The 25,288-nt window shown below is 39.9% G+C and overlaps 1 protein-coding gene across 3 annotated transcripts in view; it reads left to right on the forward strand.

Moving 5' to 3' along the window:
• il1rapl1b (interleukin 1 receptor accessory protein-like 1b) overlaps positions 1-25,288 on the forward strand; it is a 1,291,549-nt gene that overhangs the window by 651,284 nt on the left and 614,977 nt on the right. For all 3 annotated transcript variants that reach the window (XM_059650336.1, XM_048541139.1, XM_048541142.1), the window contains 2 exons: positions 7,610-7,793; positions 8,104-8,257. In XM_059650336.1, the coding sequence (XP_059506319.1) occupies positions 7,610-7,793; positions 8,104-8,257 (338 nt within the window). The remainder of the gene's footprint in view (positions 1-7,609; positions 7,794-8,103; positions 8,258-25,288) is intronic.

Genomic DNA, 25,288 nt, shown 5'->3' on the forward strand with positions numbered 1-25,288 from the left:
AGGTCACATGCCATGATACAGTGATGACATGATGAGCATATGCCTTAAAGGTACATTGCAAATTATCTGTGAAACATTATACAGCACACAGGATCTTTTATATCTATCTCCTCAGATGAATGAGGACTCAGTGTGATATCTCGTCTAAGAGACAGCAACAGCAATGGCCCATAAGACAATAAGACAAAGGAGCAGAATTAAGCCATCTGGCCCATTGAGTCTGCTCTGCCATTTGATCACGGCTGATTTGTTTCTCAACTGCATTCTCTTGCTTTCTCCCAGTAACCCTTGATCTCCTTACTAAGCAAGAACCTGTGTATCTTTATCTTAAATATACTCAACTTGGCTTCCACAGCCCTTTGCGGCAATGAATTCCACAAAGAACCAGCCTCTGGCTGGAGAAATTCCTCTTCAACTCTGTTCTAAAGTGTCTAAAGTTCACTCTGAGGCTATGCACTTGAAGGTCTGGTAGCATCTGTGAAAAAAAGAGAGTCCCAACACCTAGACCTTCATTAATCTGGCATAGATCGGAACCACTTGTGCTTCACTGGAATGTCAGCTGAGATCATCACAGTGGCATCCTGGAGTGAAATATATAACCATAGTGAATTAGATGTTCCCTGTGGGTTTTAGTAAGGCATTTGACAAGGCTCTACTTGGTAGCAAATTGGTCAGAAAACTTAAAACCCAGTGAGACACAGGAAATGTGGCAGTTTGGATCCAAAACTGATTTAGTGGCAGGAAACAAGGTGTTGAGAGATGTTTTTGCAGTTGGAAAGAAGTTTCCAGTGTTGTTTCACAGGACTCAGTGCTGCTATATACATATCCTTTAATCAGAATTAAATATGGAGGCACAAAAAATTGGCCAATTAGAGGATTGTGAGGAGGATATCTGTTAACTGAAGATTATGTGAATGGTTCAGTTAAAAGGGTGAAATTCAGCAAATTGAATTCAGTTTGGACAAGTGTGAGATTATGCATTTGGGGAGAGCAAAGAGTGCATGGGAATTCACAGTAAACTGGATGATATTGAAAGAGTTAGAGAAGTGATGGCCTTGTAGTACATGTTCACATCACTCTGAAGGCGAAAGGACTGGCAGATTAGCTGGCATTTGGGTTGTTTTCTTTTTCCCTTGAGTGAAGTAGTGAATGCAAAATCAGGAAAATAATGCTGGAACCTTGCAAGGCGCTGGTTAGGCCACAGCTGGAGTTTTGAGTATATCTCTGGTCAGCACATAAAGGACAGGAGATTTACAAAACTGTAGCCAGGTCTTAAAAATAGTAGTGATAAACAAAGACTAGATAGGCTGAGCTTGTTTTCCATAAACATAGAAGCCTGAAGGACAACTTAATCGAGGTGCACAAACTAATGAGGGGCTTGGATAGATTGGGCATTGAAGACCTGTTTCCCCTTGTGGAGAAGTCATTCCCAGGGGGCGTAAGGAAAACTATTTTCACCCAGAGGGTAGTGGGTGTTTGCAGTTTGCTGCCCTGATTAGTAGTTGAGACCTAAATCCTCAGCTCCTGTATGAAGAACCTGGATCTGCACCTCGAGAACTGTAACCTCCAAGTCTACAGACCAGATTAGTTTTGTAGTTCTTAAACGCAGACCACATGAAGTTTGTTTCAAATCATTTCAATAGATTTTTGTGAAATATCATAAGATTTAATTGCACATTGTTAGCTGCACATCATTGTCAGACTAAACCTTGAACACTTTTATTTCTCATTTTGGTTTGGTGACTTCCTTCGACAAATCTTCTTTGCTACATATTTGAATTGAAAGAAGTTGCTATCCTTTCACAGTAACTTCTCTAATGGTGCCTAATCTAATGTATGACTGAAACCACAAAGTGGATTATCTGGTCATATCCATCATTGTTCCTTAGAGCTTTTTGTTTGTAAGTCGACTTTTATTTTTCTTTAAAATACAGGAGTGAGTGCGATTCGGAAGTACTTCATTTATTGCAAAATATTTTTGGACATTCATGGAAGATGCTTTGTACATACAAGTTAATTCTCATTTCTTGAATTAAAGTAGAATCTGTCAGTTCAAAATTGGTGGACCATCTTTCATATTTATTCTCCAACATTGGCATATTTATCTTATGACTTTCAAAATTAGTTTTTTACATTATTTTTTAAAGATTAAATTAACGAAAGTAATATTACAGCACTAAACAAGATCTCATGCCTTGGAGGATATGTCATCTTGAGTTAATTCAAAGATTTATTACGAGTGGAATTTTTTGCTCCCAAGCTGTGCACACATTGGTAAGATGGTTGGAAACATGTGGTGGGAATGAAATTTGCAATCTCAATATCAAAAGAGAACATCTCCAATTTTATCCCTAAGTTTTGAATTGTGAATTCAGAACCACAGAAACTAGACAGCACTAGTTTCCATCCAGAAAGTCAGAGTAGTTATCTGGTGGCAGCTTACCATTTGCTTCACCCCCTTCAGACAGCCATGTCTTCATTACAACTTCCCTGCATACTCCATCGACACTGTCCTCCGCCCCTCTTCATCCACACAAATCTTATCATCGTATCATCCTGCCTGCTGTCAGACTAATTCTCACACCAATTTTGCCTTCAGCAATAACTTGAATACTTCTGTCAGGTCGCATTTCACACAGAGACACCCACACGTCTCATGCATCCGTCCTCCCTCACCCCCATCCCAGACCCCAAGATGACTTTCCATATTAAGCAGATGTTCACCTGCACATGTGCCAATGTGGTATACTGTATCCACTGTACCCGGTGTGGCATTCCTCTACACTGGGGAAACCAAGCGGAGGCTTGGGGAACGCTTTGCAAAACACCTCCGCTCGGTTCGCAATAAACAACTGCACCTCCCAGTTGCGAACCATTTTAACTCCACTTCCCATTCCTTAGATGACATGTCCATCATGGGCCTCCTGCAGTGCCACAATGATGCCACCCGAAAGTTGCAGGAACAACAATTCATATTCCGCTTGGGAACCCTGCAGCCCAATGGTATCAATGTGGACTTCACAAGCTTCAAAATCTCCCCTTCCCCCACTGCATCCCAAAACCATCCCAGCTTGTTCCCACCTCCCTAACCTGTTCTTCCTCTCACCTATCCCCTCCTCCCACCTCAAGCTGCACCTCCATTTCCTACCTACTAACCTCATCCCACCTCCTTGACCTGTCCATCCTCCCCGGACTGACCTATCCCCTCCCCACCTATACTCTCCTCTCCACCTATCTTCTCCTCTCTCCTTCTTCGGTCCACCTCCCCCTCTCTCCCTATTTATTCCAGTTCCCTCTCCCCATCCCCCTCTCTGATGAAGGGTCTAGGCCTGAAACGTCAGCTTTTGTGCTCCTGAGATGCTGCTTGGCCTGCTGTGTTCATCCAGCTTCACACTTTGTTATCTTAGCACAGAAGGCTGTCAGCTTTATTTCTTAGTATTCACTCACTTTGTGCTGATTTGGAATCTGCCAGCCTCTCTGGTTTGTTTTGCTTTTTAATGTGCAGACTCTTCAGCGCTAACACAAAGGGTAGCAACCTCGATAGTATGCTTTGCTGTTCAGCACAAGGAGAGTCACAGGCATACTGTCATTGTTCTGACTCATTACTAAACAGCCAGCGGTGGACATGTCATTGTATTGATTTGTGCTGCACATAGTGTCATCAAACTAAACAGAAAACAGTTCCCAATGCTTCACCAAATGCCATGTGTGATATGTGGGGTCAAAGGCGACCATAAACAGTCAGGGTATTCCACCACAGGGAGGCAAGGGGTTTGACTGATTTAAGTCTAGGTGTTTGGCCAGGGTCAATCAGGTGCTTGTTCCCAGCAGAATGCGGGTACTTGTCTTTGCAATTTGGGGATTGAGCCATGGTCAGTCCTGCAAGTCAAGTGCTACCCGTCAGCTATGTATTATAGGTCAGTCAGTTTGAGCTGGGACCTCAGCTGTTCTCAGTTGAGCTGCCCACATGTCACTCTGTGAGGAAGGTTGTGGTTAGATGGGTTGAGTCGTGATATGTTAGCGATGGGTAGGGTGGGGAAGGCCATGGTCAGCCCCCAGTGCTTGGGTATCTGGTCAGGAGGCCTGTCAGTAGGCAGTTGATGGAGCCCTGCCCAAGTTGGGAAGCTCATTTCTGGATGTGGGTTTGATTGCACTGGGCTACAAAGGTAATGATTGCAGTGAAAGTTTTGGGGGGTGGGGTGCCGGGGTACAGATTTATGATAGAAAAGTGGGGTCTCATTAATCACAAGAGAGGACACAGAGCTCCAAGTGGGGGAGGTCTTCACCTCTCACAGTCATCCTGGCCTCAACCTGGAGAGACGACCTGGCCAACAAGAGTAAATTGCAAAGCCAGGGGTTCTGGGATAAATTAGGTACGTTAATAGGTTAATAGGTATTTAAGAGGCTTAGTGGGGCAAGAGTGAAAGATTATTGCAGCCACGGGGACTGCAAATCAAATATGTGCACGATGGGTAGAGATATCATCCTGACTATCAAATGGAGCCTGTAAGTCACTCTCAAGGGCACAATGTTGAATCGTTAGTATATTTGATCCAAAATCAACTCCATAATAATGAATTAAAAATAGCTGCCACCACATTGCAGAGTTGGAGTAGGAAGTTCTGTTTTTCTGTTTGTGGGTGGATTAAAATTGTTTGGACGTGAAGCCTTGCTAAGGGCAATTACATAATTCGTTCACCCATGGATTCAGTCATGCCACCCATCTGCCAGGTCATTCATTGTCAAAGAATACGCATGACAAATTATGGCCTGAAGTAATACTGATCCATTACATTTGGGTAAATAACAGCAGTCAAACTGGGCAATAACTTTGCATGATGCAATGGGTCATCATTTTTAAGGCTTTGGTCAGTGTGTGTTATCCAAGTGTTGTGCAGTGAAGTCTATCATGAGAAGAATCCTGAGGCAACCCCTTTTACCTTGCTGTCATTGGTTAGCCATCAATGTTTCAGAGTTTGGAAGATTGCTAACTTGCCCTGAAATGCTTGAGCAACTTTGAGAACAATATTTGACCTGAGAAAACAAGCTGTAGATCTGGATAAACATAACAGGCCAAGCAGCATCAGAGGAGCAGGAAGGCTGACGTTTCAGGCCCAGAAGAAGTGCCTTGGCCCAAAATGTCAGCCTTCCTGCTCCTCTGAAGCTGCTTGGCCTGCTGTGTTCATCCAGCTCTACACCTTGTTATCTCAGATTCTCCAGCATCTGCAGTTCCTACTACCTCTGAAATCATTTGACCTGAGAAAATACTTTATTTAGTTTCTCTCTGTAAAACTCAATGTAGTGAAGGAGAGTGGACATGTGAACTGTTCATTGTGCACCTTCAAATCATATTTCAACATGCTGTCCTTTGAAAAGCTTGCAGAGATGTGTAGTGTAAGGTGGGTGTCAGGGTGGAGCATACCTTCCAGCCTAATTCAATTCCTACGTATTACTTTTACCTTCAGTATTGCCCACATTAAGGAGCAATGCCTTGGCTGCAGTTTTCAATGTAATAATTCAAGAACCAGTGACATCTGATGCTACCTGTCTCTGAGGAGTCAGTTGCTTGTGGGAAATAAGCAATCCTAGGCCATTATAACTTCTTTCTTCATTGGGATGTCTGAAGAGGCTGTTTGTCTCTGAAATAGGTGTGATGTCACCAAGTCTAATGCCGGGAAGACACTGTAGCTGATTTTTTTAGAGAGCAAATGCAACTATATTTATAAACTAAGATAATGTACAATGATGCACCTCACTTGCAAACTATGTGGCATCAGTAAGTTCTTTTTTCTCTACAGCCATGTCTAAGTATGCTCCAACTTCTGCAGCAGGGCTGGGGGGAGCCTGCTGTATAGTTCACCTACTGAACAGAAGAGAGAGATTTTGTTGTAAAAGAAGGATGGAAGCTTGCACAAATTACAAACAAGTTAAGGTTGGTGGTAATGAGAGAGTAGTGAAGTACCACACAATGAAGTGTACCTGGTTGGTTGCCCATTGACATCTCCCCCATTCCCAGATGAGCAGCCTCCTGACAAATCTAGGATTGATTGTACCATTTGACATGAGTCCCACTGTTACTGTCCCCAGTTGTGAAACATGTTTTCCTGCTATGAGTAATGGGGTTGAGTACAAAAGAAGTATTTGTGGTCATATAGGAGCAGAGGTTGTAAGGTGTCTCTAGTGAGTAAGCAGGAATGGGTCATAATTTTAGGAAGATGAGGTAAGTAATAGCTGTAGACTGGACATGTTTCATGAATTAGGGAGATCTGTACTCCATGAATCAGATGAACAGTGTCTGCAGTGGCAGAGTTAGAGTAAGTAGTAGCCGCAGGAGTGTAAGGGAGCAGAGAGAAGAGTTGCAGAGTGCAGAAGACCTTTTTTCCCTGCACTGTTGTGCTTGCATTTCACCTGTGAATTGTCACTGACCTGGGCCATGATCTTAGTCCAAGTTGGCTGGTCTGGTGGCATAGTGTCCTTCGCTGTCTACAAACCTGGCTCTCTCTCCCACCAAATTCACTGGCATTTCCATATCTCTGGTGCAGAACTATTGTGTGCAAGGCAGTTCCTGCCTTACAGCTCCTGAAGTGGTAAACTGCTAGTTTTAAAATATAATGCCAGAGGTGTGAGCATTGTTAAGATTCCTGTCTTGTCAGACGTGTGATTGCATTCAATAGGCACTTGAGAGCCCAGATGCATTGTTAATGTGGTGAAGAGCAGAAGAACGAGTGAGAAAAGTTGCTGTGAGCCATGGTGAACTGGGCACCATGATTCTCACTCAATAAAAGAAGCCTCAAACTAGGAACTTTTTACCCCAAGTCTTTTCACAATAAAATAAAAATTGACATTTCATCCTAACTGGGTATTTTCATGGTCTGGTATATTATGTATGTGTTATCAAATTAGGATTTTGAAGATAGCAGATTGAAAGGAATGGAAAGTGGGTTGAGTCTTCACAAACATATTCTGTAGGTGCTAAAAGAAACATTGGCTGTTACAATCACCAGTCCAACTTGAACACTTTGATCAATTCATGATGGAATAACAATCTGTCATCAAAATAACTTTAAAATACTATGAATGTGTGAGATCTGAAATTTTTAAAAAAACAACAAAGTACTGGAGAAACTCTACAGGTCTAGCAGCATGGATAGAGAAATGCAGTTTACATTTTGTCCACAATGATTCTTCCTTCAGAAGTAGACTAGAAAATTATAGACATCAATGTGGGGTGTGGAAGGGGGTATTAGGAAGGACCCAGTGGAACAGATGATGAGGGTGCCCATTGCGAAAAGCAAAAAGGAGTTCTAATATCAGTTGAGGGCAGATATAGCAGCAAAATAGGTGTTAATGGTAAATGGAAATAACAGAAAAAATCTGCTTTGGTGAGAGCAGACATACGAAAACAAGACTGATGTGTGAACTGACAACAGCATACAATTTGTTGTGTATGAACCCTATATAATGAGTGTTATATGTTGTATCAACTAAAAATATTCTTTGTTTGAGATAATTTAGTTACCCTTCAATTTAATTAATTTCAACTCTTTTTATTTTAAACATGTGTTCATTGCTATTTTCAACTTTTTAAAAAATATCTTTGACCCTTTAGGAATACTACATACTGCATGAAGGTTTCAATGTCACTGATTGTAGCTGAAAATGATACAGGCCTTTGCTACAATACGAGAATGAAATATTTTGAAAAAGCCGAGCTCAGCAAGAGTAAAGAAATATCATGTCCAGATATTGAAGATTTCATTCTCCCAGACAGTGAGCCTGTCGTGTGGTATAAGGTAAGGCAGTAATAACTTATTTTGTTTCTCAAGTATATGTTTTATTTAAATAACTGTGTAAATTTTTCATGAATCATAAAACAAAAGCAAATAATTGTGGATGCTGGAAATCAGAAACAAAATCAGAAATTGCTGGAAAAGCACAGCAGGCCTGGCGGCATTTGTGCAGAGCAAACTGAGTTAGTATTTTGCGTCCAGTGACTCTTCTTCAGAACTTTTATTCTTTTATTTAACAATGTTTACTTAAAATGTAAAAAATACTATGTGACAATGGAAATGGAAGCTATAGCATACCATGGTTTCTGAACAGGAATGCAAGGCAAAGGACTGGCGACAATCTATCATCCAGAAGGGAGACATACTTCTAATACGTGAAGTAACAGAAGATGATGTTGGTAATTACACGTGCGAGGTGAAGTTCGGAAGCTTTGTGGTAAGAAGAACGACAGAATTAACAGTTACAGGTACGTACTTGAATTCAACTATTTTGACATTTGCAGTTATGATTTTTTTCATCTCTCTATTGAGTGGACTGATAGTTTCAGAATCATCCATTTCAAACTACTGTCTCCCTTCAGACATTTCTTTTTACATGGTTCTGATGCCTTATGTACACTGCTTAGTTGTGTTTTACCTTTGTTATAAACTTCTTCAGCCAACACTGATGAAGGAAAATTAATCTCCCTTTAATTTTAAAATTTTATTGAGACAGGTCGTGCATTTTGCATGTGTTATCTGTGATCGACTGTACAAGTTGTATTTCTTTTTCTCTGAATTTTACGCAATCAAGATAGTGTCCCCATGTTACTTCACTCCAGTCCTGAGAATTGTTGCCCTTCACCTGTGCTGTCAATTTATTTCAAATGACTTCTGGATTATTGCTAATTGGAAAGAAAGAGGCAAAAAAAAACCAACCATGGCACAAAGCAACTGCTTGTTAGAGATGAATTTCAGAGGTCTGAGGACCTCGCGGCTTTTTGAAACTTGAATGTTTGGGTTTTTAGTTCAAAATTTATTTCAAACCATCTTGATTCAACACACATATATAACTCATCAGAAACTGCCCCCAATGCATTGTGTAAATTTCAAGTCAATTTAGTGAGTTTTTTTTCCAAGGTTTATAAGACATAGGTCAAACTGGTATTTTATTTTGTTAAATATTCTAATCAATGTATAATGTAGCATACATTCAGCATCATGAGATAGTTTAAACAATATCTTAGCAAACTATGGTTCCAAAAACTGTTTTATAAAGTTGTGCTTGGCCCTGCAAGTCTGAGCTGAGTGAATATTAACTTGGCAGTTTCAAAGCAGCTCCTTTAAATATAAATTATGGTTTCGTTATGGCTTTCTTCTTAAGCAAAACTTCCCAGATTTATGGATGTGAGAATTAAAAATTGAAAAATTGTGTGGCAGTACACTTAAAAGAAGCAGTGTTTGGCTCTGTTTTGTTGATTCAATAATAGTTTAATTTTATTAAGGAATAGACAAAGACTACAACTTAACAAAAGCTAAGGAATACAGAGAGTTCTAGAATGTCACTTTTAATTTGACCTTTTTAATGCATCAACATGGAACCAGAGTTTGTAAAGTAATGAAATTCATATTTCCAGAATTCCAATGACCAGCATGAATCTGCTAAAAGGCCGATTTAAATTATTCAGAAGTTCCATAGTTGCTTCATCAAAGCTGCATTGCTGTCACTGTGAACTCTAGCCGTCAGTACTTTTGCAGACAGCAATTTAATCAGCTGCAAATGTTAGTCAATTCTGTTTTGACATGCAATAAAGAAATGTATTGTGGACAAGTTCTGACAGGTTTTTATCAGTCCCTGGCAATATAGCTTTAATATAGGGAAGTAAAATGATTCAACATAGCATTGGTAATTTTTGCGACCAAGTTTACAGTGATTTAGTCTTCTAAGCAATCTAATAAATTAGTTTAGAGGAGAAAACTAGTTATCAATATGTCCCGTTATCCACCACACACACATTCCATTCAATTTTACTTAAATACGAAAATCTTCTTTTGGCCATAGAAGAACAAGCAATTTATGTGATTGTGCTTACAACAAATATCAATGCAATATGTTGTTACTTTGGTTACTTATATGGAGATAGTTGATTGACTGTGCCTCAAATTGTATATACTTGTATACATAAAAGTTTTCAGCATTATTGTAGATTATAAAATCAAGAGACGCACACATAAACATACGAATTAACTTTGGAAATAAGTCATTCGCTTGAGCCTGCCCTGCCATTCAATAAGAAAATTGCTAATCTGATTGTGACTTCCACCTTTCTGGCTATCCCTGATAGCCTTTGACTCGCTTGTTAGCCAACACCCAATCTAGCTCTACCTCTTCCTATGTCATATAATCTTGAGAACATACAGTGAAGTCATTGAGCCAATTGTACCCATGTCACCTTTTTGATAATGTTATCTAAGTAGCCCTTCCCTATAAGAACATAAGATGCTCGAGCAAAAGAAGGCCATCCTGCCCATCAAGTCTGTTCCACTATTAAATGAGATCATTGCTGATCTGATCGCCCTCAGCACCACTTTCCTGACTTTTCATCGTAACCCCCAATTCCCTTACTAATCAAATATACTCAATGAATATACTCAATGACCCATCTTTGATAAAGTCAGAAGTCATAAGGCACCAAGTTATAGCCCAACAGATTTATTTGAAACTGCGAGTGCTGCTTCTTCATCAGGTGAAGTCTCTACCTGATGAAGAAGCAGCATTCTGATAGCTTGTGATTTCAAGGTGCTGTGTGACCTCTGACCTTGTCCACCCCAGCCCAACTCTAGCACCTCTACACTATCTTTGAAAACCCTTGATGGTAAATACTTCTACAAATTCACAACCCTCTTGGAGAAGATGTCCCTCCTCCTCATCTCTTAAATGGGTGACCTCTTACACTGAGTTTAGGCTCTCTAACCCTAGACTCTCACACAAATAGAAACAACCTCATCACATCTACCCTGTCAGGCCTCTAAGAATATTTTATATTCCAATCAGGATGCCTCTCATCCTCCTAAACTCCAAAGTTCACATGTCCAACTTCTCCTCATAAGAAGATCCCTCCAAACCCGAGATCAACTTTTTGAATTTTCTCTGGTCTGTCTCAATTCCTGGCATATCTTTCCTATGATAAAGGGAACAAAAAAGTTTAATGTATTCTAACTGCGGAGTAAATATTGCGTTCTATAGTTTGAGCAAGATTTACCTTATTTTTATAGTTCATTCCCTTCGAATTAAGTGCCAGCAGTTTATTTGCCTTCCCATTGTCCACTGAAATGGCATTTTAAGATTCATGCACAAGCACCCCCAAATCATCCAGTGCTGCAGTTTTCTCTAGTCCTTCCACAAATAAATAATATTTAGCTCCTCTATTCTTCTTGCCAAATCACATAGCTATATATTTTCCAATATCAAATTCCAACAGCCAATTTTTAAGCAGTCACTCTACCCTTCCTAGCTTTTTCCTTAGAACCCTGCAATTTTCACTCTTTCCATTACTAAAATTATTTAAGTCATCAATGAAACCAGTGAATAAATTATCTTGCATAATCTTTGTGTGTTGATATTACAGGTTTTGTGGCTGAATCTTTGTTTAAAATGTATGACATCATTTTTAATAAAAGTAATAATTTCCTTCTTAAAATTTTTGAAAGTAGAAGAAAAGCTTTATTGGACTGTGACAGAATTAATTTTCACCAAATTATACTTCACAAATACATGAGACAGTGAGTTGAAGGGCATTGAAGAAAAAAAGCTTTCTTCTCAGACATATTCCTCTGTTGAAAATTAATTATTTTTCACACTGGTTATCTATTATATCAAAGTTGTATTTTTGTGCTTTCTTTGTTGTTCCAAAAGGAAATATGATTTTAATACTTGAACACAGTTGCATGAATAAGAAGCAAATACCAAAGATACAGCTGAAGTAGTTATCAATCTGTTATCTGAATGTGAATTTCAATATACTAGTATTCATGAAGCAAGAATTGTTGCTTCATGTTCTATGACACCCGTTCTTGATGCTACAGCTTAACTTTTTTTTTTCCTTTCATAAGCTACTTAATTTGTGAAATTTTTGGACTGTAGATATGTGTCAGCTGAAATGATTTTTTTTGTCAGTACAAATACAATGATTTCCACATATTCTCCTCAGCGCAGTTTGATATAGCATCTACAGTACAGTGCAGTACAAATGCAACAATGAAAGGAATAGGTTGGATGACGTTGCAGATAGCTATCAATACAACTAATTTATAATATGGCATATTTGAAATGCAATGACAATGGTTTCTGCCAAAAAAACCTTCTTAATTGACCACGTGTCATATTCTGAACTTTGAGACTTTTGTCTCTATCAAGAGTTTCAATAAAAGTGTCTTTTTTAAAATTAAATTTTGGGTGGTTTAAAACATTGTTTTCCTTATGCATTCTCACATTATGTTCAAACAAATATATTCTTACACATTTTGTTTCAAGATGGATCTAAACAAAAGTTTATTGAAAACATAAATGGGAAATCCTTTCTTCTCGAAAATTGTATCAATAAATATTTTTCAATTTGTCCCACTAAATATTAAATGCCCTGCTAGCTTAAATTTGAGGTGAACAGTAAAAATGAAAAGAAGGTTGTAGGGATGTCCAATATGACCAAGATATCAGAACTGCTGGCAGACAGTTAAAAGACATCTTAAGTCTCCACACACTGCTGTGGAGAAGCATGGTGTACTGTGTATTGTGCATTGTTAGAGGAAAATAAGTTGGACTGATTGAACAAAGTGCATCCAATTATAGCTGCTGTTCTGTCTATTCAATTTATGCTGCTTTATTGCAGCTTATTGATTCATATCTCATCTGCTCACACCATGTGTTCGCTCAGTTTGCCTTTGGAGTGATTCAGTATGTAGGCATGGAAAAGAACTCAGCCACATCATGGAAAAGTAGATGCGGAGCAGAATGAGTGAACTCCCGTAAAGGAAAGACACTTAAATTGCTTACAGAAATGATTGATCTTGGTGAATCTGAGCCGGTAGTTAAAGCAGGCCAATATTTATCACGCTACAAGCTGCTTGTCAACAGCATCTCAATTACATTCTAAGCCCTTTGCAGGGGTCTAAGGCCTTGCTTGTTAGCTGTCCACACACAGAAGCAGAATAAGATGTTTGAAGCTGTATCATTTTTTGATTCAATGTATAGGGCTATTCCCAATTATCTCATTTATTAAAGCAATGCCCTTTGTGAAATTGACAAAATTATTTCACTGTCTTGTGTCGGATGAAAAGAGACCTAGCTTATTTGCCACAAAGCAAACACAAATCAACTGTTTGGAATGAATATGCATGAGATGAGTAAGGTGCAAGTTAAATGCATTCTGACTGAGAATAAATGGAGTGAGTCAAAGACCAGGTGAAACAAAGGTTTTAAAGGAAGGTGATAAATACGGAACCCAATAACATCAAAAATTAGGAAAACATTGGAAGCATGTTTGCGAAGCAAGTAGGAGAAGGTTGCAAGAGGCAATGTGGAAAGTAGAAGATGGATACCCAATTTTAAGAGGTCGGCTTGGATATGAAAAAGCCTTCTCCAGCATCTGCCGTTCCCATTATCACTCTTTGTTCATACAGATGTCTTTTTGTCTCAGATTTTACAGGTGAATGTGGGATTGTAGGACTTGAAAAAATGTATAGAAAAGCATTTATTGCTGATAAATCTTAAGAAGGAAACTATACAAACACTTGTAGGAGATGGGGGAGGAGAAATTGTTTTTGACCCCATTTTAAGACCTGAAATGGATACAACATGCAGATTGGTCATCACAATTAGTCAGAGATTGTAGGAACTGCCGATGCTGGAGTCTGGGATAACAAGATGAGGAGCTGGAGGAACACAGCAGGCCAGGCAGCATCAGAGGAGCAGGAAAGCTGACATTTCAGATCTCGACCCTTCTTCAGAAATGAGGGAGGTGAAGGGGGCTGTGAAATAAATAGAGAGAGAGGGAGGTAGTGATAGAAGGTGGATAGTGGAGCAGATAGGTGAAGAGAAAACGGACAGGTCAAGAAGACGGGGATGAAGCTAATAAAGGTAAGTGTAAGTAGGGAGATGGGATGGGGGTTGGTCAGTGGGGAGGAAGGTGCGGGTAGGTGGGAGGGAAGATGGATAGGTCAAGGAGGCGGAGATGAGACTTGTAGGTGAGTGTTCGTAGGAAGTGAGCGTTGGTCAGTGAGGTGAGAGAGAAGACGGACAGGTCAAGGAGTCGGGGATGAGAGTGGAGGAGGCTGGTCTTGGGATGAGGTCGAGTTTGCGTAGATTTTGAAGCTCGTGAAGTCCACATTGAGACCATTGGGTTGTACGGTTCTGAGGCGGAATATGAGATGCTGTTCCTCCAGTTTTTTGGGTGGCTAATTAGTCAGACCTATGTTAGCGTGAAATTGAGTATTGGGCCTCCTTAACATTATGTGAGCAGAATGCTGAGCAGATTAAGAACTCATGCCTGCTTCTGCCCTACACTGGGAGGAACAGGAGAATGGAAATAATCCCAATCACAGGTAGACAAGTCAATGTGGAGCAGAGTTCTCCTGGCTCCAGCTTAAACTCTTTTCATTAAAAAAAAGCATTTTTGCTTTGTTTGCAGCCGTTTGCTAGACCGCACTCAGGCCTGGAAATAGAGGAAATCTGCCACCTGTTGCAATCAGAGCAGTACATTTTCCCTGAGGGATCCCAAAATAGGCTTTAGGCTATTTATTAGCACTTGCAACAGGCATTACAACTCTTAAAGGCAATACATCAGAAAATACATCCATCCACTACAGTATCACATTGAGTTTTTTGCAAGGAGGACTTTGATATCATTCTTCGGGCTAAAAGGGTCAAAGGGTCTGGGGTGAAAGCAGAAGCAGGATACTGAGATGGTTGATCAGCCATGCTCATGTCAAACGGCAGAATGGGTTTGAAGGGTCAAATGGCATGTTGCTGTTCTTATTTTCTATGTTTCATTGTCATTTCGGCTTCTTTGGGACACAACGTAGAATTCACTTTGATTGCATCCGTTTTACAACAGGGAAAACAGATGCAGCAAAGTGCAATTTTTATTGAATTATATTTTTTATTTGTGTGATCAGCAGTTTGCCCCCTTTTGTTGTATGATTGTGTTGTTTGATTGATGCCACAAATATTTTGCAGTAGTTAAATCATTAACATTCGCACAAAATCTTTCATTGATTTCCACCCACACTTCATTTCCTGTGTGTAATTATGGTATTATAAATGTGCAGCAATAATGTCATTTACAAGATTCTACTTGTTTCAATTTACTTTTCTCATAAGGTTACAATCTCCTTCGCTTCTTAGTCACAAAAATCTATGATCTACATTTAAAATCCACTTGGTGTGCTGAGCCTAAGAGTCAAGACGAAAACACACAAAATTAGATTGAAAGACCCAACAAACAAAAGCTGAGCTGTTTCGTAGAGCAATGGCCCATTTAATGACCTTCCCATTTTAGAGGGAGGCTCAAATTTGAGGTAAACATTGTCTCAAAGACAAACCATCTTAAGTTCCACTGTACATAGCTCTCTCAACTAGTGGGAAAACACAAATGATTATTTTGTTGTGAGGATGCGCTGTGGCATGTTGCATTGGTAAATAGAAATGGAGAAAAATAGGAATGGGAGCAGAATTTTTCTTTTAGAAAGGCGGTAAAGCATAACACATTAGTCTGATCTCAGATCAGAGTTTGAGTATTTCTGTAAAAAAATTGCTTTCCTTTCCCTGTGATGTCTAGGATGAGTTGTATGAAACACAGTGGAAATCGGTTAAGGAGACTTAAGGAGTAATGCACTGGAGAGTTCTCCAGGTGTTCCAATTTGAGTTAAGAAGATACTTGCATGTCATGAGTAGGCACCTTGGGTCAGGGTCAGACACATGTCTTTATCAGTTTTCAAAGCCCCTCTTTTTTGCTTTTGCTCATGCTTTTGACTGATTTTTGTTCCTCATTTGCAGGGTTTCAATTAGTTTTTTTTCCCCAGCCCCAAAGATAATCTATAGAGAAAGCAGAAAGCAGTTACAAGAGAGCTTGGCTCAGTGGTTAACACTGCTGCCTCACAGCGCCAGGAACCCAGGCTCGGTTGCACCCTTGGGCAACTGTCTGTGTAGAGTTTGCACATTCTGCCCGTGTCTGCCTGGGTTCCCTTTGGGTGCTCCGGTTTCCTGCCACAGTCCAAAGATGTGCAGGCTCGGTGCACATCTAGCAAAATTGCCCGTAGTGCCCTGGGATGTGTAGATTAGTTGGGGCATAGGGCGATTGGCCTGGGGGGGATGATTTGGGGGTCGATGTGGACTTGTCGGGCCAAAGGGCCTGTTTCCACACTGTAGGGATTCTATCATCTTAGCAAGAACTGGCTACAGTGTATCACTGGAACAGTGAAGACAGTAGAATTATCGCTTTAAGATGCTGATTCTGGCTCAGTAATGACCTACGTTCTCAGAAGGTTGGTACTCAATGGAAAGTAGAAGGGAATGGGATGGGATGGGATGGGATAGTGGCCATGAACAAGAGTCTAAGAGGTGTCTCTGATTTCCTGACTCCTTGAATACACCAGAAAGTGTGCATTGTTCGTGAAAGATGGATCAGTCACTGGCCATAAATATTACTCATTGATCTGTGTGATTTGAGGGTGATAGTCACATAAAACAACAGCTTACATTGTTGTATTGTGGTGTCTTTAATGTAACAAAAAGTTCCAAAGCACTTCTGAGGTGCATTATAGTTATGAGATTATATTACATAAAGAAATTTTAGCTCAGGTGATTGAAAGCTTGGTCAAACAGTTAGGTCTGAAAAAGTATTGTAAAAGAAGGAAGATAAAAGATAATGCTACAAATACTGGGGATCTGAAATAAAACAGAAAATGCTGGATAAACTCAGCGGGTCTGGCAGCATTTCTGGAGAGAGGAATCAAGTTTATGTTTCGTCTGATATGACTCTTCAGGATTGAAATGGGCTGGAACACAGTGGGTTTTATGCTGTTGACAAATTGGAAGGAGGAGCAAGTGGACCAGATGGAGAGGATGCCCAGAGCAAAAGACAAAGGCAGTGCTGATGGTGTTGAAGGAGAAATTGAGAAATGAAACAGATGTAAATGGTCAGTATGAGCATGAGTACTTTGACAACCAGCATCAGAATACTCGCACTGAATGCAACCTCCCCACCCTTCCACTAGCAATGTAGCACAGGGACTTTTGCTCTCTGATTTCCTGGTTTACCTCTCCATTACTCCAAAGACTCCTTCCACACCTCTCCCCATGATACCGTAGCTGGCTGGTGTTAGGTGTTTAGGATGGGATGGAGGGTTTAGAATTGGGGGTCAGGAAGCAGGGGATCAGGAATTGAAAGATCATTTGTCTGTGCAGGTTTAGGGGTGGAGTTGATCAGTTTAGCAATTCTGCCAGGGGTTACAGCAGGTTTTAATTTTATAACTTTTTGTAAGTAACCATTCAACTAAGTTACAGGTAACCCTCTGAAGGTTCTGACTTTAACTCAGGGTCAGGGTCAGGGACAGTTTTGGAGGGTTCCAGACACTTGATAATTGCCCACCAGAACTTTAAAATTCCCAGGCAATACCAGCAGAATCAGCTACTTGAGATGAAGTTCAAGATGTAATTCCTGTCTTTGCTGCTGCAACAATGACCTTCCTATCAAAAGACCTGGGCAATTATTCATGAAACAGACAAACATGTGAAATAGGACCAAAAGTAAACCATTGAATCCCTGAACCCTCACTGCCATTCAAGACAATTGTAGCCAATCTATTTGTGTTTTAAACACCACACTTACATCCTCCCATCCCAAAATCCATTCTATCTACAATCCATCTAATTCTGATATAAAAATATTAATTGACTCCCAAATCCACTATCTTGTGAAGCAGAGTGTCCAAAAGTCCCACAACCTTCTGACAGAAAAAAAGTATTTCCTATCTCTGTCCTGAAAGGGTGACAATGAATTTTAAAGCTGTAACCCTTGGTTTTGAACTGACCAGTGATGAAGAGCCTGCTTTCCACATCCACCTTTGCAAGACGACTCAGGATCTTATTACTTCAACCGTGACACTCCTTTTGCTTCTAAACTTCAGTAGAAACAAGTCCAGCTCATCCAGCCTATCCATATTTGACAAGCCACTCATTCCAGGTTTCATTCTTTTAAAACTGTTCCAATATATTAGCATACCTCCTTTAATAAGGAGAAGAAAACTGCATGCAGTATTTACAATGTTGCCTCACAAATGTCCTGCATAACTGAAGTATAACATCTTTATTTTCATGCTGAATTCCTCTTATAATATGCTGTACCTGCATATTTAGTTTGAGTCATGCTGCAGAAGAGCTAAATCCTTCTCCACCTTGAAATTCTGTGGTTCTTCTATGTTTAAATAAAATGTTTTTTTCTCATTCTTGCCAAACTGAACAATTTCACATTCTCCCACATCTTGTGCGATCAGCTTGAGTTTTGCCAACTCACTCAACTTATCTGCATCCATCTGCAACATCCATATGTCTTCTTCACAACATACTGCCGCGCCTATTTGGTATTAGCAGTGAACTTAGTTACCATACCTTTGCTCTGCTCATCTAAGCCTTTGGTGTAAATTGTAAAAGCTCAGACTCCATCACAGACTGTCACAGGAATTGATTCATCACATCCTGCCAATCGGACAAAGACCCATTTATTTAAACTGTCTTTTGCCAATATGTTACCACTACAACATGGCGTTCATTTTCTGTAGTAACTTTTCAGTACCCTCTGGAACTTAAGTATATTATGCTTACAGGCATTCCTTTATAAACAACATGTAACTGCTTGAAAGAACTCCAATAAATTGGTTAAATATGATTTGCCTCTGACAAAACCAGGCTGACTTTTCCCAATTATGCGGAGCTTTTCTAACTATGCAACAATATGATTGATTGTAATGAGCAAATTAAACAAGGATAGCCAGGGATTTCGTTGAGTCATGGGAACATACAGCATGGAAACAGAGCCTTTGGCCAACCTATCCATGCGAACATAATCCCAAACTAAATGAGTCCCACTTGCCTACTGCTGGCCCATATCCCTCCAAACCTTTCCTATTCTTGTAATTATCCAAAAGTCTTTTCAACATTGTAAATGTACCCTGATCCACACTTCCTCAGGAAATTCATTCCACACATGTATCACCCACTGTGTAAAAAAATTGCCACTCATGTCTTTTAAATCTCTCTTCTCTCACCTTAAAGATGTGTTTCCTAGTCTTGAAATGCCCAATTCTGGGGAAAAGACAATCACCATTTACTCTATACCTATTATAATTTTATAATTTTATAGCTTATAATTTTATAAGCTGCTATAATGTTGCCTCTTAACCTCCAACATTCCAGTGAAAGACACCCCAGCCTGTACAGACTTGCGTACAAACCTTCCATACCTGGCAACAGCCTGGTAAATCTCTTCTGAACCTTCTCCAGCTTAATAATATCCTTTGTATATCTTGGTGACCAGAACTGTACACAATGCTCCAGAAGAGGCCTCATAAATGTTATGTCATAACCTCAACATGACTTCCTAACTCCTATACTGAAAAAATTGAGCAATGAAAGCAAGCATGCTAAATGCCTTTTTAACCAGCTTGTCAATATGTGACACAAACTTCAAAGAGTTATGTACCTGAACCTGTGTGCTGTTTCAATATCCAGAAGGCCTCTGGCAAAGTGCCACACAGGAATCTGCTGACTAAGAGCCCATGGTGCTAGGGTCAAGATACTGGCATTGTTAAAGGATTGGCTGACAAGCAGAAGGAATCAAGTCAGGAAAAAGGGGTCATTTCAAGAATGGCAGCTGGTGGAGTTCTGAATAGTCTGCATTGGGGCCACATCTATTAACGATATACATTAATGATCTGGACAATGGAACTAAGTGTTTTGTTGCACATTTGTTGATGACACAAGGATAGGTGGAGGCAGGTAGTGTTGAGAAGTTGGGAGGTTGCAGAAGAACTTGGACAGAGTAGGAAAGTGGGCAAAGAAGTTGCAGATGGAATACGATGGGTAAAAATGTGAGCTTATGCATTTGCTAGGGAAATTAGAGGTATAAACTATTTTCTAATTGGGGAATAGCTTTGGAAATCTGAAGCAAGAGTGAACTGGGAGCTCAGGATTATCTTAAGGCTAACCTCTACAATCACTTGGCAATTAGGAAGGAAAGTGCAATTTTAGCACTGATTTGAGAGTGCTAGAATGTAGGAGCAGGGATGTACTTCTGAGGCTATATAAGGCTCTGGTCAGACCACACTTAGAATATAGTCAGCAGTTTGCAGCCCTGCATCTAAGGAAAGATGTGTTGCCATTTGATGGGGTTCGGAGAGGTTTCACCAGAATGATCCCGGGAATGGAGGGTTGTCTGATGAGGAGTGGTTGAGGACTCTGGGCCTGTAGTCGATGGAGTTTAGGAGGAAGTGGGAGATCTCACTGAACCTTCCGACATACCGAGAGGCCTGGATAGAGTGGACGTGGAGAAGATGTTTCTAGTATTAAGAGAGACTAGTACCTGAGCGCAGAGATTCTGAGTGAAGGGACGGCCCTCTAGAACTGTGGCAAAGAGGAATTTCTTCAACCAGAGAGTGGTACATCTGTGGGATTTCTGCAGATGGCTGTGGGGGCCAAATACGTGAGTATCTTTAAAACAGAGATAGGTTCTTGATTAGTAAGTGGATCAAAGGTTACAGGGAGAAGGCAGGAGAATGAGATTGAGAAACACATCATCCATGATAGAATGGTAGAAAAGACTCAGGGCAATTCTGGTCCAATATCTTATGGTCTTATGGTCTTATGATCTAATACTCCCTCATGACATACATGAAATGAGCAGTCTGATAGTTTCCTGATTCTGTGTCACTTCCTTCTTGCATAGCAGCTATATTTGCTGCACTCCAGTCTAATTGAACCTTTTCCTGAATTTATGTAATTTTGGGAAATTAACACCAATACATCTATAACCTCAGTGGCAATTCCTTTTAAGACACTAGGATGAAGCACATTTTAACACAGCTTTCTAAGTTTGCTTGGTGTCACTTATATTGTGATAGTAATTCTGCAAATTTGTTTTTCTCCCATCTAACTTACGATTTACAGCTGTTATTGGAATGTTTTTAGTATCGCCTGTTGTGAAAACAGAAACTAATACTTGTTCATTCCATCTGCCATTTCCTGAGTGTTTACTATTGACTCCCCATTCTAACTCTGTGGAGGGTCCCCACTTCCTGCCTGGACTCCTGTCGCTCTAATTTATTTCTCCTGATTAACTTTCCAGTCATTCTCCGCTGTTCTTTATATCCTGACCAATAGTCGGAACTGCCACTCACCTTTGTGCAGTTGTATGCTTTTTCCTCAAGTTTCATGTTTTTTTCCTATTTTATTTAGTTAATCATGGATGGTTGGTCCTCACTTTACAGATTTTCTTCAGAGGAAGAGACAAATGTTGACTTTTCTGAAATATCCCCTTAAATGTCTGCCACTTGCCTCATTGATCTTACCCGAGCCTATTATGCCAGTTCATTTTAGCTAGCTCAGTTTCCATGCCTACACAATTGTCCTTATTTATGTTTAAAGTATACACCCCATATCCAATCTTGTCCCTTTTAAATTTGGTGTTAAATTCAATCATACTGTGCTTGCTGTTACCTAGAGGTGCTCTTCCTCCAAGGCCGTTGATTAATCCTGTCACATCACACAATACTAAATCTAATGAACTCTTGTCCTCAGGTCACTTGTCAAACATTTAGATAAATGTGACGTGCTGCATTTTGGAAAGGCAAATCAAGACAGGATTTATACACTTAATGGAAAGGTCCGAGGGAGTGCAGATTCATAGTTCCTTGAAAGTGGAGTCACATGTAGACAGGGTGGTGAAGGAAGAGTTTATTGTGCTTGCCTTTATTGGTCAGTGCATGGAGTTCGGATATCATGTCGCAGCTATACAGGACATTGGTTAGGCCATTTTTGGAATACTTTCCTGCTATAAGAAAGATGTTGTGAAACTAGGGAAAAATAGGTAGAGGCTGAATAGGCTGGGGCAATTTTACCTGGAGTGTCAGAAGCTGAAGGGTGACCTTATACAAGTTTATAAAATCATAAGAGGCATGGATAGAGTGAATAATCAAGGTCTTTTCCCCAGGGTACCTGAATCCATAGACAAGGTGAGAGGGGAAAGATTTAAAACAGACCAAAGGGTGTGGTGTGTGTATGGAATGAGCTGCCACAGGAAGTGGTGGAAGCTGGTACAATTAGAATATATAATAGGTATCTATTTGGGTATATGAACAGGAAGGGTTTAGAGGGATATGGGCCAAATGCTGGCACACGGGACTAGATTAGTTTAGGATATCTGGTCAGCATGGATGAGTCGGTCCAAAGGGTCTGTTTCCATGCTATACATCTCTATGATTCTATATGTTCTAAGGGCACAATGGCACAGCGATTTTCATTGCTGCCTGACAGCCCCAATGACCTGGTTCGATCTATCTCTCTAAAGCCTAGGGAAAGAAATGGTCAGGTATGACCATGGAGCCCTTTGCCTTTACTCTTTCAAATATCACAACTTTCCATGTTTGATCACTGCACCCTACTATTTAGTTTCAAACCCTATTTACTTCTCAACTTAAATGGTTCTGAGGAGTATTAGCCTCCAGCAGGATTCAGGTGTTGACCATGCCAATGTTACACTGTCCTCTGACATGGCGCCAGTGGGTCATGTGAAAACAGAAGTAAAGCCTATATTGGTGGCTGACAGAAATTTCTAGAACATAACCGAATTCAGCAATTTATAAAGTAGTGTATATCATTGAAGTGCAGATGTATGAGCTACAAAGACACAATAATTTGCCTTTGTTGTTCAGCTAAGTTATTTCCAGAGAATCAAGGTATTGACTTCTACTTTTAACGTTATGGCATTTTTAAATTTAAATATTATTTATCTCATGCATGTGACCATTAAAATAAAATCAGAGTAATAACACTTTTCCATCATGAATTTAATTCGGTCTATTATTTTAAGTAGTGGAAAATGATCTAGAGTTGAAATTTGCAGGCCATGCCTTAAGGAAAGTCATATCTTTGAGTGATAAATACTGTTAACTCATTGGAAAAAAAAACTCTCTCTCTAAGGAAATCGCATATACAAGCAGACAGTATTGATTCTGTTGAAAGCTCTTCATGGAGAGTGTAATTCATCATCACTTGCATCCTGAGAATGGTTAACCCCTGAAAACTGATCTTACAACATGAAGTAATGACAGTAGACACTTTTTCTAAAGTCCAAAAAACATTTTATTCAAAGCTGGAAACAAATTTGTTCTTGTGTGATCATTTGAAGAATGTTTAAGTAACACTGATGGTATTTAAGTTCCTTTCGTAAATCATGCTTTTCATACACTTCCAGATTTAAGATAATCACACAGTAACAGAGTGAATTGATACAAAATGTAAAAAGTCCTTATTCAGTATAATCTACTGTAAATTATTGTGAGTTTTCAATAACTGTGATGAGGAATTTAGTAGTCTGCTGACAGCATCTCTCAATACTGCAATTAGCAATATTCTAAGAAACATGAGAAGCTTTGAAGTAAAGTAATGATGCTGACATAAGAAACATAAAATACTACAAATTCTCAGCAGGTCTGGCAGAATCGTATTCTGAAGAAGGGCCATCAAATTGAAATTTTAAATTCCTTTCTCTCTGTACAGATGCTGCCTGCTGAGCATCCCCAGCATTTTCTGCTTTCTTTCAGATTTCCAATATCAGCAGAATATTTCTTCAGTTCTTCGGTGCAATCTCATTAATTTGCAAACGGATTGCAGTGGCAAAATGAAGCAGAAACACTTTCATTAACATCTAACTACCCATGTTCGGGTGCAACTATCAGAGTCAGGAAGAGTTGACAAGTGGAAGATTTAAATTTGTTAAAGAACAGTGTTTCTATGTTTCTGTGTTCTATTTTCATTTTGGCACTGGTAAAGTTAAACAAACTTAAATGTGTTTTGTCTCAGTTCTCAAATTGTATTCTCAAATTTATAGCATTCACGGTTAAACTGTGAATTCTTTTCTTCCATTATCCCACTTTTAGTCACCCATGGTACAACATTGCCAACTTTAAGACAATCAATCAATTAAGAACGTTTTAATATTGGACACTTTATCTAGAAAATTTCATCTTTATCCCTGAATAGCAAATGTTAGGAATGAAGATTAGGATTTAAAAACATTTCAGAACGCTTCCTTAGGATTTGTCTTCAGCCTTTGCCGTAACCTTATAGTGTAAGTATTCTGAAGAAAATATTCTACTCATAATGAACATGTATCAGTATACACCCAAGGCTCATTTAGTATAACTCAATAAATCTGCTTCATTGTAGAAGTCCATGTGATTCGTTTAATTAAGCAATGAATAAAGAATTCACGTTACCATGATTATACCAAATCGATGATGAGTTAAGTGATATAACAAGGTGTAGAGCTGGATGAACATAGCAGGCCAAGCAACATCGGAGGAGCAGGAAAGCTGACATTTCGGGTCTAGACTCTTCTTCAGAAATGGGGGAGGGGAAGGGGATTCTAAAATAAATAGGGAGAGAGGGCGAGGCAGATAGAAGATGGATAAAGGAGAAGATAGATGGAGAGGAGACACAGGTCAAAGAGGTGGGGTTGGAGCCAGTAAGGGGATCGATCAGTCCAGGGGGTGGAATGAGGTTAGTAGGTAGGAAATTGGGGTGGGGCTTGGGGTGGGAGAAGGGGAGAGGTGGGAGGAAGGATAGGTTAGGGAGGCGGGGACGAGCTGGGCTGGTTTTGGGATACAGTAGGGGAAGGGGAGATTTTGAAGCTTTTGAAGCCCACATTGATACCATTGGGCTCCAGGGTTCCCAAGTGGAATATGAGTTGCTGTTCCTGCAACCTTCAGGTGGCATCGTTGTGGCACTGCAGGAGGCCCAGGATGGACATGTCGTCTGAGGATTGGGAGGGGGAGTTGAAATGGCTCTGATTTGGGCTGTTAATCTCATCCAATCAAGGAGCCCAGCTGGCAGATATAAACAGGAGTGTAAGATGTTCTGTTCACTCTAAGAGCTGGCTCTGAGGGAGCTGGATCAGTGCCAAGGAATCACCATAGATAAATAAGGGGTGATTTGGTGATGTGATGCCAGTCTCTGTAGAGTTATTTCAATGTCCATTATCATCTGGAAAGATCAAAGCAGCAGCATGGGAACATCACCACCCCCAGGTTCCCCAAGTCAAGCACCATTTTGACTTACAACTGTATCCACATTCCTTCCCTGTCAATAGAACAAAATCTTGGAATTCCCTTCCTAACAATACTGAGAGTGTAATTACACCATGTGGATAATAGCTGTCAAAACGGCAGCTCACCACCACCTTATCTGT

Source organism: Stegostoma tigrinum, chromosome 12 (genome assembly GCF_030684315.1).
Source record: "Stegostoma tigrinum isolate sSteTig4 chromosome 12, sSteTig4.hap1, whole genome shotgun sequence".
NCBI lineage: Eukaryota > Metazoa > Chordata > Chondrichthyes > Orectolobiformes > Stegostomatidae > Stegostoma > Stegostoma tigrinum.